This window comes from Limulus polyphemus, unplaced genomic scaffold, assembly GCF_000517525.1.
Source record: "Limulus polyphemus unplaced genomic scaffold, Limulus_polyphemus-2.1.2 Scaffold502, whole genome shotgun sequence".
NCBI classification, from domain to species: domain Eukaryota; kingdom Metazoa; phylum Arthropoda; class Merostomata; order Xiphosura; family Limulidae; genus Limulus; species Limulus polyphemus.
The window spans coordinates 177571-198461 of NW_013666112.1; the positions used below are offsets into that span (position 1 = coordinate 177571).

Here is a 20891-nt window from a genome sequence, read left to right on the forward strand (position 1 = left end):
ATTTTTATTTCTTGCTTTTGAAGTTCATATGTCATACTGTGTTGAAGCCTACAGAATGCATAATTCTTCTCATTTTACTGATGTCGCGACAGTACAAATTGCAACATTATGCGTTCCTTATGTGACGTCACTTTAGTGTCTACTGACTGACTGACAGATAACACACTACTGTATAATGGTGTGAGTGGCGAAAATAGGTGACCCTCCAGGCTGTCTTCAGCCTCTTTTCGGAGAAATAATTTTCGTTTTTTAGCAAATCTGCTAGACGGCGCTTTAAGTACAAACCGACTAAGAACGGATGTCAACATTAATATTTTAACAACATATTGACTGAGCTTAAAAAACTATAGTTTAAGATGTTTGAGTTACTGGACCCATGAAAATAAGCATTGTTAACAACGAAAATTATATATTTTATATTCGTATTATCATCCTTATTCTAATTGAAGAAAAATCATCGTCATTCAACCGACCCTAACAAGGTAACTATAAAACATCCAAGTTCATATGTAAGCCGAAGATGGTGTACGGATCAAAAGAGCGAAGGTTCGACACGTGATGTCACTGAACAAGCTCCGCACTTTCAGCTGTGGGCACTTTATAAAAAATAACAGTAAATTCCATTATTCAGTTCAGAAATCTGAACAAAGCCCAAACCCAAACAAGAAAAAAAAGGTTTCAAAAACTTTATAAGCACAAACCACAGACAGGCGATGATACCCATCTCAGAATATAAAATAATCCAACTCAACCAAATAAAACAAAACTGTAAAGGTTGGATGTTAAGACCCACTATGTTTCAGTTCTGGACTGCCTCTCACTTTCAAGTCCATGGTAGCCAATTAAATAAGAGCGGCCCAGAGAAACAGCATGAAAATATAATGCTTCATAGAATAAGTGGCATATATTCTTGAAAATATAATGCTCCATAGAATAAGTGGCATATATTCTTGAAAATGTAATGCTTCATAGAATAAGTGGCATATATTCTTAACCTAATATACATCTACTGTCTTATAATTCCAAATTATAATAACTAATTCAATAATTTTTAGCCAATATCTAGAGCAATTAGTATGTAGTTGTTAACTGTACTATTTCATGTCGGGCAATATTTAGAACACTTAATACCTAATCTTTAGCTACAAACTTCCACACGATCCTGACACTCAGACAACTTTCATAGAAAAATATTTGTATTATTTCAGTTACTTCACAATCAGTATTTCCAGGAATTTCAGTTCCATTTCTAAAATAGGCCCAAACGTTTTATCGAACAATTCAAATATCACTTTGTATGTTAGACTATTTTGTCTGTAATTTAACTTATTGAGTTTGTATAGTGTTTGAAGGTTGGTAACTATTAATGTGACTAAATGCTTGTATCCGGAACTGTTTTTTTTATTTAAATATAATTCTAACTACGTTTAAAAAAAAGTCAAATTCGTTTTTTAAGGTGCTCATACCAACTTGTTGATATGCTTTTGAAATTATTGATAAATAAGATTTGGAGAGACTGGCTGATAAGCTGTTTAAATTATTGTTTAGAATAAACTAGATAGGCAGTTTGAAAAATTGTTTAATGTGCTGTTCAGAATAAATTATATAGGCTGGTTTACTTACTTGTTTAGATTGAACTGGAGAAGTTGGTTTATAAGCATTTAACTTTCTTAGAATGAACTAGAGAGGCTGGTTGATAAACGTTTCATATTATTGCTTAGAATAAAGTAAAGAAAGACAAGTTGTTAAATCGTTTAGACTGAACTTAACAGGCTGGATAATATATATTTGAATTTGTTATTTAGAATGAACAAGAGGCTGGTTGATAAATTTTGAATTTGGTATTCAAGATCGTCTGCAAAATCTAGTTAATAAAATAATTAAACTGATGGGTATTTTCGTTATGCTGTCCAGCTTTTCAAATTCATATTGTTATTATTAGTTTCGTGAAATTATTTGTTATTATTCAATTGTAGATGGACTTGAGAGAATACATGACTGAGTTATTAAAAAAGAATCCTTCGCTTCGTGATTGTCCAGCTCCAGTTTTACCAATTACAAGAGATCAGTGTTCCCAAACTCAATGCAGAGATCATGAAGACTGTCAAGATCAAGGTTTTTTATGTTGTTTCAATGGGTGTGTATTCACCTGTCAACACAAGATACCACCCCCTCCTGGTAAAGTCGGATATATTTATCTAATTCTCTATTTTTGGTCTATGTCTTCTTACCTATCTATTTATTTCAATGTTAATAACCTAAATATTTATTTTAGTGTTAAAAATGAACAAAAATATCAGTATATGAATAGCTCATGTATACAGTATATAACTCAAAAGCGGCATTTTTGTAATTCCAAAACATGAGCAAATGAGGGTTGTTCGTTATAGTTATCCCCCAGTGGCATAGTAGTATGTTTGCGGACTTACAACGCTAGAAACCGGGTTTCGATACCCCTGGTGGGCAGAGCACAGATAGCTCATTGTGTAGCCTTGTGTTTAACTTCAAACAAACAAACGTTATAGTTAACCAAGGTTCAATATTTTAAGGGATATTTAAATCAACTTTCAGTTAAAATTAAATTACCCTCCATTTTTGTGTGCAACATGTATTTGGTTCGCTGGTGTACTAGAACCTAATCATGTATTTGGTTCGCTGGTGTACTAGAACCTAATCATCTTGGTCTCTTTTTTCCTATACTTTTCTGCAGACAGCGATTCATTCATTAGAACATCTCTAATTTTATTACTTCTAACCCCTTACTAACGCGTTGTACTTCAAGAAGTAAATTCAATTGAAAGTATCTTAGGACAATTCCAAACATTAGTAAAGTTTTATAGTGTTTTAAATATGAATGTGAACAAGTGTTTGTCTACGATGTCAAAACCAACATTGAGCAACTCTAAATGGAATCATCAGATAAAATAGCATGAGTATCACTCTTCCCGTCTCTTGACGCATAGTGGAAATGAGGAGAATGATAACTCTTATTTTGTGTGCATGCATCTGCTTTTAACACCTGATGAGTGTCCGTGATTTTGAAAGTTTCTATTGCACTAACGGTTTTGTTTTTGAAGTCTAGAGAGACGAATCGGTATTTTATTTAATATTTATTGTTAGAACATAAAACGTGTTTGGATTATTTACATCGTCATATATTTGGTCAAATCTTTATTTTCCTCTCTGTTCACTACTAACATTCTTTCTGCAGATTTGATTTTACCCGCGTTTCAATTATTCTATTACTAATTGTTTTCTTTTTGTTTTAGTTTGAAATATTATGAATATTTTTTTTATGTATATTGGAATAATAAATCTTTCTTGGTTACGAACGTTTCTTTTAAGTTTAGGTACAGCAAATCGGTTTAATTTTTCTATCGTTACTGAGATTTATTTCTTTTTACGTTTTCCTCTTGTTTAAGGTCGGCTAAAACTAGAACTATGGCGCTGCAGTGTTCGCGCGTAGTTGGGAAAAGGTTGTAACTAGATCAGTGTTTCTCAAAATGGTGGGTCGCGATCCCCAAGGAAGTCGCAAGCAGGTTTCCAGGGTAGTAACTAGCTGTCCGCGGTTAGTAAAAATGTTTTTTTTTTTTGAATCGTCGAGGTGTCTGAGAGGCAAACATATCACCTTTGTTATGAACTATGACGAACTGCGCTAAGAAACATAAACAAAAATTTCATATGGGGGTTGGGGGGGATTGCGACGACCAAATTCCGGACAAGGGAGTCATCTGGCAAATCCGGCTGATGAACACTGAACTAGATTATGCTGCTCATTGAATAATCGAGTTAAAACTAATTAAGCTTGCCGTGGTTGTAGGTCTATTCCTCTCATGTTATTTAGAGATAGATAAGAAACACGACTTAAAGGAAAATTCTAGATAAAAGCATCGACTGTTAACGACTTACGATTACTGTGAAATTACTTTTAAATGACCGAGATTGTTATCTGGCTTAACAGGACAAGGTTTACTTTCTGTAGCTACTTTCTCTTGGAAATTATATAAACCTGTCAATTGACCAAGTAGGAATGTAAATTAAATGAAAGATATACTTTTACAAACTATCACAGCCTTCGCTAATTAAATGCATGTAAATAAAGTTACGAAAATCACAACGCAATACACTGTTACCCTGAGATGGCACTACCCTGTAATTCTGTTTCTTGTGTATAGCAGACAAAAAATAAACTAACTAACCTTTTTTTTTCCATACATATTTTGTAGTTATTGATTGGCCAGAAGAACCACCAGGGATCTCTACTTTCCCTACTTACCCTGGTGAGTAGGTCTTTTTCAAATACCGATATAATTTTATGCATAATACATACAAAAGTTATCGAAGGCGTAGCTGGCAGTTTCATTTTAATTAAATAAAATTATAAAAATTGCCGTCATCTTTATTATTTTATATTCATAAAGATTTCAATAGTTTACGTGATAGTAGCATGTAATTAGTTGTATGTTATCTTGACGTTAGTACATTTTAATTACTAGAGATATATTTTGTCCATAGAGTTCAATCTTAGGATAAATGAGATCGTGGCATTTATTTTGTACAGGCTATTTGGAATTCCACTTTATACGATTTGTATAAGCATCTGTGAAATGTCATCGCAGAAGCAAACCGTTGTCCTAGAGGCAACATATTTAATACATATAATAAGCATATATTTGATTATCGGAATAGAAGTATTCATGCAACAAGACTGTTGAAAGACGTAGAGTCAAAACGCACAATATTGGGAAATTAATAAGCTTGCACAACAGAGCGTTTAGGATAGAAAAGGGGCTTTAAACCACTCCCCAAACCAATCAGAACCAATGAGCATTCGTAAAGCAAACAAATAGCTACGAAAAGAATCTTTCAACCTAAAAAAAAAGCCATTGTTGCTATATAAAAAATTTAGGATTTCAAATTGGTGAAACCTCACAAGCCAAACATCTCCAAGCTTTAAACCATACTTCGAAATCAACAGTTGTTTTTATGAGAATAAATGGCAAAAAACAAAACAAAACTGGAACCACAGCACTCCCATTCAATCGCCTTTCTGTCAAGATCGAAAGGACTTTTGTGCCTTTGACGAACTTCTCAGAGAGTGTGACCCACTTAACTATATTAATATGTATCACTGAACAAGCGTAATAGTTTTTCACCTACTTTGCTTGACTTTTGGTTTTATTTGAAGAGTATTTACTTGCTTAACCCTCTCGCAACGCGTGGATCAAAGTGCAATGCCACGACCTTTTATATTCAAAATTTAATTTAATTACTTTATAATCAATGCAAAACTTAGTTACTAAATCAAATTTTAATATACAAGTTTAAGTTCTTAATTTTATAAGAAAATATTCCAAAAATCCTCGATCTGCTGTAGTATGAGAATCGTGACATTTGTTCTCTAGGTATTCCCCCCTTTTCTAATTTATTTACCGCCCCTCTTTGAAGTAGAAAATTTAAGGTAAATTACTTAGTAGAATACAGATATTACTAAAGCAAGGTAGAACTTTTATTGTCTTCAATCTTACTTGTTTACATTGTCATAAACTAGAAAATCAGACCCACTTGTCACGCCTACCTGTCACATCTACTGTTTCACAAAATTACCAATAATTCTTTTTGAAGATTTATGCTATATCATTTGTAACTAGTAGAAAGACGAAGTTTTGATCTATGGAATGACGTATAATAGCACGTTGTTTTTAGTACAGAGTATTGTCAATCTCCTCTTCAATTTTAAAGTTTATCTCGGGGTATTCAGATAGACAGAAAGCCAGTTAGATTATAATAGCTGTAGGATATTGTTTACTTTGTGCATGCTATTATTTTGTGTTCTTAAACGTATTATTTAAGTAAATAATAATTATTTACTATACTAGTACTATCATTATAAAAAAAGTAGGCTTAAATTTCATCGGCAACCGACAGCAAAAAATACAAAAAAACAAGAAAAACAGATCAGATGTAAATATTATATTTCTTGTTTTTCATGTATATGTTTTTACTTAATGTTATAAAAGTAACTAAAATGTAAAGAGTTAGAAACATATCAGTGGGGTAAGGTTAGATTAGGTTAGATAATGAAAAATAATAATAACGATAACAAAGCTTCACGAGTTATGCTCGAGAGCAGCTCGTGCGATACTCATTCAATACTGTAACGTGAGCTACGGGTTCGGTGTGTGATTTAAAACTTGTATGGAGGGATTATTAGTTTGACACTGTTAAAAGGTCAATAAAATAATAAAATTAAGTATAACTAGATGATGACTGTTATGACCCTTAAGCTATTTAGAAAAAACAATTTTAGTTTTCTGTTACAATCTACAGTCATTCTAGAAAGACAAAGGGTAATTCAGATTTATTTCTTGTTTCTTTTTATGATGGTTACAAGGTCGCTCAAATCGACCTCCTCTGTATAGAGTAAGGGTAGAGAAAATAACAGGTAAAATATAAAGATTTACTGAAAAAAAAACGATTGCTATTTATTTAAAAGGTTTGAGAGGTTACACAAGTGAAATTTTAAATTTTCCAGATGAAAAAAAAAAGTATTTTTAACCTTAACATGAAAATCACTTTGCACTCTGAACAGTTAACACTCTGACTCCGTATATTCACGGACAAATCTTTAGTAAAAATCCCTGATTAAAAAAAATCTTATTTTTTCTGTACAAAAGACTTGAAATGTTTACTAAAAGCCTGCCAAATTTCGTAAAGATACACGTACCATATTAAAAGTTATAGTATGGAAACTCTGATGGTTACTTTGTGGTTACAAGGTCTGTCACATCGACCGATCCCATGTCTAAAGTTAAAGTTGACACGATAGTATTGAATAACAGATGTTTTCTAACTAATTAGTATGTGATCTCCACCATTCGCCAGTTTCACATACGTAATAGACATCATTCACTCTTTTACAGACAGTTTTCGAAATGTGACTACATTTTCTTCACCAGAAGGTGAGTGTTGTCGTTATATTGATCTTGATTAAAAATACTAAAAGATAATTTTGTTTTAGATACTTTTGACTCGTTGGGTATTTTGTAATTTTTTGTAACAAAATTAATTATTTCAAAAATGGTGTCTAGTATTTTGATTCAATCTAAAAATGGAAAGTAAATTGATGGTATTGTGAATCAAAACTTTTGACTCTTTCATTTTAATTTTCTATGTAGTTTCCATAATCTTTCTCAAGGAATTTGGGTACTTTAAAGACATTTATTTACTTTTCTCTTTTGTTAGTGTAACGTACTTGAAATTTAGTTCCGTTTGTTTTACCTATGTTTGATTATTCTTTTAAATGAAACTTACTGCCCATAAATAAGTAAAAAACGTATACATATTTCACTGCCAAACATTAAAGAATATAGCCAATTAAAATATTTAAACATTTTTCCACGAATTGTGGCATCAGTATATATATATATATATAAAACAAAACACTGGATTTCCATTCTAACTTCCAAAGCTTCAATTTCTATCATCAGTTTTTCCATTTCTAATTTTATTCTTACTTGCTTTTCTTCATTCGAGATACCTTCATTAATTTTTTCAAGAAATTTGAGAGGTGTTAATGTGGGATCCTCTTGAATTGCATTTTTCCATAACTTATTTAATTTTTCAGCTTTTAAACTTCTCCGAAATGCAATAATTTTCAGAAAAGCTATTATAGTACTGTTTAAATCACACAAAATACTTTCAATTTATTTTCATCTACTGTTTCTTGAAGTTTATATTTTCTTTCAGATAATTTCGTTTCTGTCCGAATCTCTTTCAGTAAAACCTTTAATATATGTTCCTGTTGATTTTAACCTTTAGTCATGCATGTCATTAATTATTGTTCTTGTCGCATCCATTTATCAAAAGTTCTACTTAGTTTCTTTAAGAAATCTTTAAACTATTTTTTTTTTTTCATTTTTGCAATTGAATCCTTAAAGTTAATTTCTTATTCGTCTTTTGGAGACATCCTTTCACGGGTGAATCTTACTCGTGGTTTGGATATATATAATATACCACTTCTTCTGAACTATGTATCAGATAATCATTACATTTTTTTATACTTTGTTTCTATGGAACTGGACAGTAAAAACTTGCAGCACCTCGCCAACGTCGCCCCCCAGCATGTCTTTAGACTGCCCAGCGGGATATGTTTGTCGTATTGAACATGTCGAGGATCCTCTTGCAGGAGTGCCAAACCTTGGAATTTGTGTACCAGTGGTAAATGGTGGTAAGACTCTTCTGTGTTAGGGCTAATCCCAATATTGTGACATTTATTTCTCTCTCTAAAAAAAAAGGTAAAAATTTCGTGAGATAATCTTGATGAGTTTCACGTTAATACTTGTAAAAATTAAATGTATTCGGAACATTAATTGTTTGAATTATATAAATTTATACGATCATATTCTAGTTACAAAGCTATATAGCAGTTTCCATATTTTACAGTTTTTACTAAATTGTGGTGGTTGCAGTAACCTAGATTTTTCTTATGCAAGACAGCGTAAAAATATGTTTTAAAGGAAAGCCGAATAACAATTTATTTTTCTGGTAAGGTTCTTAATTTAGCTTTCGCGAAGACGTGTTACACAACAAAAGTTTTTTAGCGCAGAATTATCAAATAGATTTGTCTCAATAACTTCACAAATCAAACTGAATAAAACGTAACCGTAATTTCTTCTTCTGTTGTATAGAAAAATTGGAATCTAAAGATAGCGGAGATACGTATCTTGAGAAATTTGGAAAAGAAACTGGTAAGTAAAATAATTACAATAAATTATAATGTCCTCTTATTGGTCAAATAAAATATAAACTGACGATATTCATTTAATTAATGATAAAGAGTTCAAATGCATAGTGGTATTACAGTTCTAGTTAAATCAAACTAATATATCATTACTAAATTATATCAGTCATTTTATAATATTATATTATAATTGCTTGCGAAATGTAACTTCGTTTTGTTATAACGATGAAACTTCGAATGAATTCTAGAATTTTCTGATCTTCGAGTTAGACATTATAATCAAAATGGTGTTTTTTTTTCTTCCTGTGGCGCATATTTATTCTAGCAAAATGGGAGAGAGCGTTTTAACACTATTATCTTATAACAAAAGAGTACTTGTAGAAGTAAAACTTGGCATGTAGTTGACAAAACTAGTTATTAGATTAACACATATTTTAAGAAAAATAAGAACAATTCACGAATATGGTGGGAAAATAAGAATTGTAAATTAGAAAATACTTATTTTTCCTTAAAAGTTTGAAATATATAAGGTGATCTAAGCAAGCCAAACATTTCATTTCTATTAACGTTGCGTACATGCTAATTATCCGTTATCGTTATCAAAAAAGTAACATACGAAAAGTCAGTCAGAAGTTCATGTTATAAAAATTCCTTAATATTTGCAACGGGTGGTTTGGTATGACAAGGTTGTTATAACGGTTGACTAGCAAACTGTGGGTCGCGCAATCGAAACTCGATGCCGAACATGACGCCCTATTAGTCGTGGGAACTCTATAATATAATGGTCAATCCCACCTATTCGTTGATAATGAGTAATCCAAGAGTTGGCGGTAGGTGCTGTCGGCTGATTGACTTCTATGTGACTGGCAGTTCAAAATTAGAGATGGCGACAGATAGTCTTAGTAGCTTTGCTATAAGCTTGTTTGTTTGTTTGAATTTATGCACAAAGCTACACAATGGGCTATCTGTGCTCTGCCCACCACGGGTATCGAACTCCGGTGTCTAGCGTTGTAAGTCCGCAGACATACCGCTGTGCCACTCGGGGTCTTGCCATAAGCAAACAAAAACTTTGCTTTTGAAAATGTTTGTATTTCATACATTGTATTAACAAACTGAAATAAAGAATTTTTCTATTTATTGTTAAAACAAGTTTTAAATGGTGAACATTGGTTCATTTTAGATAATGTGACTAGCTTCATCTCCCCGCGATTTTTATAACTTTTCTATAATTCTTCCCAAAATCCATTCGATTGTTAGAAAATAAAGTTTATTTTAAAGTTTGATTTAGGCAACTGAATATACGAAGGTGTATTAGATCTGTGTCAAGAGATTTTCTAGAAATATTTATAAATTGTGTATGACTGTAAACCTTATAGTTTCTTAGATCTGTTTGAAACACATGAGGATCGAACGAATCTTATGACTAGGTATTAGGTTTGTGTCCCGTTCTCAAAGATCGATTATTATCTATAAAATTGCCGAAAACTCTCTTCTAAAATATATTATGCAAAACTACACAAAAAGCTGTCTGCGCACCGCTGTCCCTAACTCTGTACTGTTAAACTAAAAGAAAGGAAACTAGTCAATAGGACCCATTGTCAACCATTGGGTTAGTAAAATCTATCTTACCATCATCCTTTTAGGGTACCCCAGACACAAAGTGCGTTTTTGCAGCAACGGATACGAACCATGAATTCTCATCTTCACAGTCCGAATATTCTAGACCACGTCTTGCCCTATGTTGAGTTTTGTCGTAAATACATGAACCATTACGGTTTATTTTATTTATGACAAATATAAGGAATGTTGTAGTAAGACGGCCACATTAAGTTTTAATGTGACTTTCACCAATTAAGATTAATGTCATGAAAAAGCAGAAAGTTTTAAAATGAGCCCTGTTGTATTATAAACGTAATTTCTAGTCACAACAAAGATGGGACTTTTTTAGATATTGAAAAAATGCGCTTCTTGTGACTGGGGGCCATTTTACCTATAGAGTTAGATAAAACGGACCCCAAGATGGGGTAAAATAGCTCCCATCTTACTATACGTCATATGCGTCATTGGCAGAGCAATCATGAGCCCTCCCCCCAGGTAACTGAGCCATCACGTAATAACTGATGATATACAGGGGGGACTGTCTTAACGAAAGGAACCGTCTTACATCACTTTCCACTACTGTTTTTACAACGTACATTGAATCAATAAATATTTAATGCTGTAGAGTGTTTCTCTTTTACTTAGCGTTTGCATTGTTATTTAGCCGAAAGAAGGTTTGACTTTTGATGGGTGTGGCTTAATTACAATAATATTCTTGAAAGTTTAGGAAACGATTTATTTTTACAACGTACATTGAGTCAATAAATACATAATGCTGTAGAGTATTTCTCTTTTAACTTAGGTGTTTATATTGTTATTTAGCCAAGGGGAGGTTTGACGTTTAATGGGCGTGGCTTAATGACAATAATCTTCTTGAAAGTTTAGGAAAGGATTTATAAAATATAAAATGCGAGGTAGGTTAGAGTAGATTATTGGTTATTTTTTAATATTTTTTAAGCTACACCGTGTTGGGAGTAGTAAAATATTATTTGCATAAGTCAGTTAGTCTGTTGCTGCCAGCTAGTTAGCTCAGTGCTGTAAGTTTTAAATGTATGTTTTAAACGAAGAAATAGCAAATAAGTGGAATTTCTGTTTAGGAATTGCTTATTTGGGAAGTTAAGCACTCTTCTTTTAACCGATAATTAAAAGATACATCCCAAAAAAGAAATTGTTAAAACAGTAAGTTTTTTTAACAAACTATTAATATTAAAAGTAGATTACGAAAACACTAAATGTAATGTCCATCACCATGCCATACACAAACACACACACACACCAAATAATATGTATTTCCAAGGTTGGCACCCTGTCTTGAACAAGCTACATTTACTGTTCAAATATTTTAGCATGTTCATTTTCTGTAAGGGTAAAAGTTGAAATGCAATTAATACCAGACTTTCTATATATATTTTTTTAATGTTAGCCATAAGTAAAATAAATTGTTTTATGCTGATATCCCAACAAAAATCTAATAACCTAATTATTAAAAATCTAATAACCTTGGCTAGTTAAAATATTTTACCTATAACTAAACCCATAAAATATATATCGATTGTATATTTAATATTAAAGTAATAGAATCTGTTGAAACAGCTCGGGAAAAACTTTTGGCAGAAAGAAATATTTCATTAAGTTTCAAAGGTTATTTTATTATTATTTATTTATGTAAATAATCAACATACTTTTCACTAAGCTGAATACATATATATACTTCAGAAAATTTGAAGGATGTTACCACTATTATTTTATTTTGAAATATGCGTATTTCCATTTTAGTTTTTCTACCAGGAGGATGTGCTTTATCTAAAGAAAAATATGATCAACTGCAAGAATTCCAAAAACGACCGTACATAGTTGGTTGGTTAGTTCTGTCACATTTCAATGTTTTTGTTATACAAGGAAGATTTACAGTAATATGTTACGAAAAATACTTTCCTGAAACTCTTTAATGAACCAGTTGTTTTCCTTAAAACTTTTCATGTGTGTGAAAATAGTTTTTTCTGGTAATAAAAATTCGAAATTTCGTTTTCAGCATCTGTACTGGAGGTGTTGTGGAATGTAACATCTCGCGGAATGGCTCAGGTAGGTATAAGATTTACAGCATTGGATGTTGGAATAATAACAGATTCTTTCATAATTCATACCGAAAAGTGAACGTACCAGTTCAATACATAATTCTGTCATGAAGTTGAAGCGTTATAATCAGTTAACTAAGAAATATTTCTTACTTGTTACAGCTAGTTATAACATTGTTTTAGTACAATTCAAAGCCTTATCAAATAGCTATTTAACTCCCACTGATACCATAACAGCTTCCAAAAAGAGACGGCACAGTGGTCTGTCTGCGGATTTACAACGCTAGAAATCGGGTTTCGATACCCGTGGTGGGCAGAGCATAGACATCCCATTGTGTAGCTTTGTGCTAAACTTGAAAACAAACATGCTAAATGAACATCAAAACACATGCTAGTAACATAAATTATAGGATTTCAACTGACGCTTGAAACTACAGCGGTGTTTAGAAAAAAAATGATGTATTATGTTGTCAAAATATGCATTAAGAATAGGGGTTTAATCAGCATTTCAATCTACCACGGTGCTCAGACAGAAAATTAAATTATGTATTATGCTATTTAAGTACTAAAATAAACAATTAGGATAAAATCTCTAAAGCGATTTTTAGATAATTGTAAATGGCTTACAAAATGAGTTGTTTGTTATAGCTACTTGCATCATTCTGTTTCAAATGACGTTTATACGTAGTACACTAGTTTATTAAGTGAGTTAAGGAGCTACTTTTATTTTAATCTGTGTAAAAGAAACGAGCTTTCAGAAACGATGTAATAAGTGTTTATTACACCATTTTTTTAAATCTGACAACAGAATAATTAGCCTACAACGCTACACTTTTGAAAGACGTGCATTAAATAAACCAGAAATGTAGATACATCACTTTTTTAAGAGTTGTCGTATTTAACTGTAATGATGTCATCAAGATGAGACTAAATACGTGTCACATCAGAGTTAAAAATTGTAATAAAGTCTCAAATGATATAACAAGTAGAATGTATCATTAATACACATTATTTTGCCGTTAGATATCACTTCTAACAACATTCTGTGTTATTGTCTGGAAGTAGATGTTATTTCTGAATTTTTTAACATGGAATTATGGAATATCAAATCAAGATCATTTAGTTAATAGTTCATGTTGAAATGGAACAAGTTTCATCAACATTTATTCTTAGGTTGTTCAAGTCTTCTTGCCTAAGTGTAAAATGTGTCATCAAGACATTTATCTGGAGCTAGATGTTTAACTAACTCTCGAATGTGTCATTAAAACACGTTTATTAAAATTATCAATGTATTAGATTTTCAAGTATCTCTATGTGATACAGTATCAGCTACGCCAACATAATGTGTGTCAACTGCAAACTATGGACAAATATACGAAACTGTTCAGCAAGACATTGGGTTAAGTCTGATTTTGAGTGAATAAATGTATGAAAAGGCTCAATAAGTTATGACTAGTTTAAACTGTAACCCAGCTGTCTGAGAAATGCTTACTCCGAAACAAGCACAAACGTAAGTGTGTATGTACTGCAGTTAATCGTTTTTTTTAAACATACATATAAAAGTAACAATTTTCGTTTGTATTACTGTCAGCCTTTCAAAGTTTATTAGGAACAAATGATATTTTTATATTAAGATGAAATTATTATCATCTCTGTATTGCAGATCTACACCTGAAAACTCGTACGAAGAATGTATTTCACAATGTTCTGAAGACTAGAAAAAGGACAAAGGAGTAAAACAACGAAAGATGGAGAAGTGATAAAATTCAAGTTGTCATTGTGAGTTTGGGTGGTGATTTTCGCCTTTTATGTAGTTTCAACTTTGTTTGTTTTTCAAAATATTTTAATTATTTGATTACATTTCAGAATAAGTAGACTTTTTTAAAACCCAGATTACATAAGTTATAGGAACTTAACTAAATAAATGATTATGCGTTTAGTTATAGTTTTAAGTAGATAAGTGAAAAAAAAAATGTTTTGATACGTTGTGTTAACTTTAGTCCTAATGTAATTACACTAAAGTAGTTTAAATGATCGTGTTTGTAGGTAGTAGCTTTTCCTGAGTCACTACTTCAAGAACACATAAACGAATAATACTATTTTAGAGCTGGCATGACCTGCATGCACGTGAATAAATTATAGTTGCATTAGATTGTCCCTGGGGAAAGTGTTACGTCAAAATGTATTTTATACGTCACTTGCTCGAGGTTTTGTTTTGAATATGTTCTTTAGAGTTGGTAATATGTATAAGTTATGTGAGTCTGCATCAGAGATTTACGTTATTCTAGAAAAATACGAGAAGAGAAGATCACCCAGTGTAAATATTTTCTTTTTAAACTTCTTCCTGTGTATAAACTTTTAACTGTTGCTTTTAATGCGTATTATAATACAGTTAAGAAAACGTTAGGGTTAGTGGAAGTAATACTAACACTTGGTTACAGTGTTGTTGTCGATGTAGAATTTCGTAGAAATGAGCTCCAATGTACAGGTTTTCTAGATTCATTAGAACATACAACTTCTATTAAAGTTGAAGTTTCTATCAGCAAGAAATATGACGAAAGAATAAAAAAAAACATGTTGTGTTTAGCAGCTGTCGAACAACGTAGTCTAGTTCCACAAAATATCTTACATGATAATGGAGTTGAATAAAGTTTAGATTTTAAATCTCCCTCTTTTTTTTTTTCGTCTTAACAACACATTTCTTTGTTTCCCAATCGTCATGTGTTCGATTACAACTGTATGTAAATGTACACGTGATTTGGTAATTAATTGTTAACTAGTAATGGTTTGGTTTCATGAACTGTATTTAGGCTGTAGCACAGTAGGTGTTAGAGAACAGGAGTATGTCGAAATCATGTGCCAGATAAAGCCTAGCAAAACATCTGGACTGAAGTCTGTTAACTTTTAGTGATTCATTCAAAGTATTTGCTATGTTCTTCTAGTGGAAGAACATGATTGCTGAAGTTGAATCGTTCTCTAATATGGAAATAAACCCAAGATCAGTGTATTGTCATAAGAATAGTTTCAAGTTGAATCTTTTATGTTTAGAAAACTACTTAACGTTACATAATCAATCATTTTTAAGTTATAACTTTACTAAAGAAACAAAGCAGACACGTGGAAACTTTCCACGAGATTTTTTACTAATACTAATGTTTTATTTAAACCTACATAAAGGACTTGTCTGAATCACATGGATGTGTTTGAAACTTTTGTGCTAATATTTATGTTTCTTTATAAAATTGTGTAGAGATTTTGCTTGGTTGCAACAATGATACAACTATAAAAACAAGCAGCTTTTTCTTTTTTATAAATAAAAGTTTGAATCAGTTTTAATCCATTAAGTTAAACTGGCTGAATAGTCACGTTTAAAAAAATGCAGTAAATCCGAAATGCTAATAAAGGAGGATTTATAATAATTGAATTTTTTTATTTCATCTTTACCTTCGTGCATTTATAATTCCAGATCAGTCCATGCACAGATGTGCTTTGGTAGTATGAACAGATCTCCACTGCTCTGTATAATTTTGCTAAAATTTGTTCAACAAAAGTTTTATTTTTTAACAGAAAATAAACTCAGTTACTGAAATGATTATTTCTTAAATACAGCTCAATAATGATTTATATGACTCATTAAATCTACATATATTTAATTATTTAATGGCATATTTATGTTAAATTACTCAAACGTTTTTGTGATTAACTTATTTATTAAGGTGGCATGTGATGTTACCCCTACATATTTCTACAATGTGACTTATCCTTCATAGCACGAAGTGTTCAGTAACTTCTGTCTGACTATCTCTGTACATTTACTGTGCGTAACTGGTAAAAACGAGATTCCTAAACGACTGCGATTAATTAAAATATTAAATTGTGTAAATTTTAAAACGCGCCACAAGGTGTTAAAAGATCAAAATCAGTATGTGAAAATAGTTGTTTTTTTTTCGATCTTTTTTTCTTTTTGATGTCTTTCAAAGATTAAAACTGAGGTTGACTTCACAGGTCATGGTCACAATGGAGCTAGCATAAAGTAAAATGTAAAAGTGGGTGGTAAATTTCCAAATCGTTTTTTCTTTAGTTCACGTAACACTTTGAGTTGCAGTTGAAACGTTTCATGTTAAGAATTGTTTAGGATTATGTACATATTTTATTGTGATGTTCAATTGCTAAAAACCAAACAAAGAATAATTGATCCCATGGTTATAAATAGGTTTAATATTCAGTTAAAAACATAATTCTGTGATCTATGTTTGCATAATTTATTGGGTGTGAAACTCTATATTTAGGAATATGATGTGTATAAGAAAAGATTGATCAAAATTTCTTGATGTTGAAATTGTCAGATATAACTCCATATTTTGTGTTAAACATACAAGTACTTGTGAAAGTTTCTGTGTGTATATGGGTTAATTAAACGTTTTAAAGGTTTTTACACGTGTGTCTCTTTTTTATTTTTCTTAACATATATTAAAAACTGCTTGAGTAAAATTTGCATATTGATATTATATAATGTTATTGAAATAGACATTATATATCTCCTCGAATTGCATTTGATAAAATATTTTTAAAATTACATAAATCAGCAACTTAAAAAACAAGTAGTCACAATATCACTTAATAGTCACATTATTTTGCTCAACATTATTTTAATTAAAGTTAGAGCCAAAACTGAAGAATCTTATATTGAAATTTATAAATTATTTAGAACTAATTTTATGAAAAATTGACGTAATTTGTAAAGTAACTCGATAACCTTTTCTTTGTTAAAAAGTAGTTTTCAAATAACAAGGTCGTAAATCACAACCATAAGAATATTTATGGAGATTATAAAGTTGTACATCCGTCTGTCTGTCTGGTGTCATAAGTTGTTGTGAGGAATTGGCTGAACCAATTTCGATTAAATCTGGTTGAGAAACTCAGGTGGGCCATCGAAGATCGAGTTTAAGTGGATAAACAATTAAATGAAAGATTAATGTTTGATAGCCATTTAAATTTTATTACCTTAATGTCGCGAATGAGTACTTAACTGAGCGAAGAAGACGAAAGCAAAATCCCCCCTCAGTGGTTCAGAGATAAGTCACGGTGCTAAAACTGGAGCCCATTGTGTAGCTTTGTGTTTAATAACAAAACAAACAAACAACTGAAATAAAATTAAAAAGTCCATGTGAATCTAAAATATTAATTTTACTTTAGAGATTTATAAAACTTTGCTCAGTGTTATTTCTTTCTTTTTTTTTACAAATATTTCAAATACTTTCTCATATATTAACGTGTATTTCACTTCAGGAATATACTAAGAACATGCTGCCAAGTTCATGTGCCATGTTAATACATATTAAAAACACAATTATTTTAACTAAACTAAATGTTCAGGGAATATGGACTTTTCTCTTCGAAACTTTTCCCCTGTAGGACAAAGGTAAGTTTGCGGATTTAGAACGCTAAAATCCGGGATTCGATTTCTCGCGGTGTACACACCAGATAACCTAACGTGGCTTCGCTTTAAAACAAACAAACAAATTCTTCCAAGATAGATGGAGCAAAACATTTTAAAGATTCAAAAACATTAACTATGATTTCCACGAAAATTATGTTCAATAAGAACGAAAGAGCCGTAAAAACAAAACTTGTCTGCATTAACAAGTCTTCGAAAAAAATATTGATACAGATGAATTTATCATTACGCATATTTTAAAAGAAAATTGAAAGAACTAAGTTGCGAAGTCGAGAATGATTTCTGAATATTTCTAAATTAAAATATACCTATAAAACAACGGAAATGAAAACCAGTAAGTAATAAAAAATTATAATACTCGATTATATGGACAAGCTACAATCCACAAGGGTTATTACTGTTTTATTACTGCGAAGCTACACAATGGGCTATCTGCATTCTGTCCACCGCGGGAAATCGAACCCTGGATCCACAAGGGTAATGAATTTATTATATTGAAAAAGCCCTTATTAAAAACAGAATAAAATAATTAAAATAAACTTTTTATTCGGTATAAAACAAAATGAATGCAAAAAAATACACGTAATCTATAGCACGTGTCTCTTTTAGGTCAATTGTACTTACACCATGTGCAAATAAATAATTAAGTAAGCTGTATCTATAATGAAGATAGATAACAAGGTACACACACATATAATATATATATATTGTGTTTAAACTCGAGACCAATAAAAAACACGCAATACTTAATAAAAGTTGCTCTCGTACTGATGTTATTTAAAGATTTATAATATATTACTACCTAGCGCGGAAGATATCCTGGTGTAGAAAAATAAAATAAAATATTGCCATCCGATTCTGTTTAACAACAAAAAAAAAGAACAGTTGTTGACAGGTTTTATGAAGAGTGTAATTGATCTAAGTAATACTTTACCACAATTGTTTTCCTGCATAGCGTGTTTATCTGTACAGTTGAATAGTTCAAAGCGATGACAGAGGTGCACACACGGTGTTACAGAGTTGACTAAATTATTTCTTCGAACTTTCATTACATAGTTTTAACTACTTGTTTTTAACATTACAACGTATTATTAGATTTTTTTTATCTCGACTATAAAGTTCCCAGATTGAGGTTCTGTAAATTTTGTTGTTGTTTTATATATATATATATATATTAACATAAAGCTGTGCATTAGCCTATCTGCACCATTTTCATCTCGATAATCAAACCCTCGAAGTCTAATTTTATAGGTCCTTAAGTTTACTGCTGAGCCGCCGAAGGACACGAATTTTATAAAATTAACTCGATCTGTTTATTTTCCCACATGCCTTTTAGACGGCTTTTTCCTGCTTTCAATCAAAAAGTTACATTCACCTTTACCCTTCTGTTGCTAGTGTAACGGAATGCAGATCCGAGGATCTATGACTCGTGTCCCGTTGTTGCAAAACAATCGCGCTCCGCATTTGCGAACTTGGGTGAGTTATAAGAGTGACGGTCAAATCTCACTATTCACTTATAGTAGCTCAAGAAGGCGATTAGTGGCATTGACTAGCTGTCTTCCCTCTATTTTATCAGTTTAAAATTACGGACGGCTAGCACAGTTAGCTAGATCTACTATAACTTTGAGCGAATATCCGAACAAGCCAAAACTCAGTCACCTTATGAGAACCCTTTCTAAAAAACGGGGCAAATTCAAACCTTATTATTTCTTTTTAGTAAAGGGTGAATTTTTTTCACATCCTATTTACTAAACAATATGTCCTCAAACTCTATGCGAATTCTTCTGCTAAAGACTGAATCTTTAAATAATTTACTCGCTAAACTAAGGTAACTGTATTCGTCCAAAGGTGACATTTAAATACTTATATTTCAATCCTTTTGTGTATAAGTTGTGGTCGTTAACAGAAGTAGATATTCTCTCTATCCTCTCCAGATATTCTCATAAATTGTCAAAAATGACATAATTTAAAACAGTGTATATGGCATGTCTATCACCTAAATTCTGTAAATTAATTAAAACAGTGAGTTGATTATATATATTAACCAGCCAGTAATATTTACTATCAACCCTTTCTAGCTTATGTGCCTTGTATAAAATTACTTACATATATACTTTTATAGTTCTCTCTAATTAGATCTGTATAGATAAGGAACTTAAATTCCAACTTGAAGTTCTGAAGAAAAAGAAACACAAGAAGAAGTTACATTTCTTGTTTTAAAAATGTATTTTGTATTTCAGTTGTCAGTGTTTTAAACATGCCTTTTTTCTCCCTTTTGAAATGAAAATTATTTCCCATTAAAGCGACATATTACTTATATTTTAATCTAATGCCGGGTAAGGCCTAGTTGTCAGCGTGTTGAGCTGCTTATCAGAAAGTCCAAGACACGATCCAAAAATGGTATGACATTGAAAATGTTTTATACTTTCACCTACTGATATACTATAACTGTTACAGTCAATCCAGAGTAGGCGGTGGGTGCTATTGACAAGCTGTCCTCCCTTCGGTCCTGACCTGGCCATTTAGCCCATGTGTCACACATAAAGTGCTTTTCAGGTTGAAAATATCAATACCAGAATTCAATTTAACAACGTAACAAATGCATAACAATAAATGTTATTAGTATACATAAAAGCATAAAAGACTTGCATATTGCAGATATTTTATCTTATTTGGCCTGATTATGCTTCTCACCTAAGGTCTATTAGCTGATGTAAATGATGTAATTCGAGATGCCTAGAATAAGCTTCAAAAATATTGCGTTTTTCCAGCTCTACTTTTTAAATTGCCAAAGTATAATGAAACCTGTCTTTTATCAATTCAAAATATAGTATGAAATGCATATCTTGGATGAGCGATTGTTCTATTCAGCGCTCCTGGTGGCCAATCTCTACAAATATAGACACTCATGGAGATACGTGCAGTTAGGAAAGGATATAATGCAATATGACAAATTCAAATAAAAATCCTTAGTGTAGTATTTGCTAGTTCTAATTAGCAAATATTAATATGTTTA

At 31.4% G+C, this 20891-nt stretch overlaps 1 protein-coding gene across 1 annotated transcript in view; it reads left to right on the forward strand.

The window, feature by feature from the left end:
- LOC106458700 overlaps nt 1–16852 on the forward strand; it is a 54157-nt gene extending 37305 nt beyond the window's left edge. The window contains exons 2-9 of the mRNA XM_013918244.2: nt 1977–2178; nt 4227–4280; nt 6924–6962; nt 8087–8230; nt 8691–8750; nt 12119–12203; nt 12375–12424; nt 14081–16852. Coding sequence (XP_013773698.1) covers nt 1977–2178; nt 4227–4280; nt 6924–6962; nt 8087–8230; nt 8691–8750; nt 12119–12203; nt 12375–12424; nt 14081–14154 — 708 coding nt within the window. The 3' untranslated portion in view covers nt 14155–16852. The remainder of the gene's footprint in view (nt 1–1976; nt 2179–4226; nt 4281–6923; nt 6963–8086; nt 8231–8690; nt 8751–12118; nt 12204–12374; nt 12425–14080) is intronic.
- The last annotated feature ends 4039 nt before the right edge of the window (nt 16853–20891 follow it).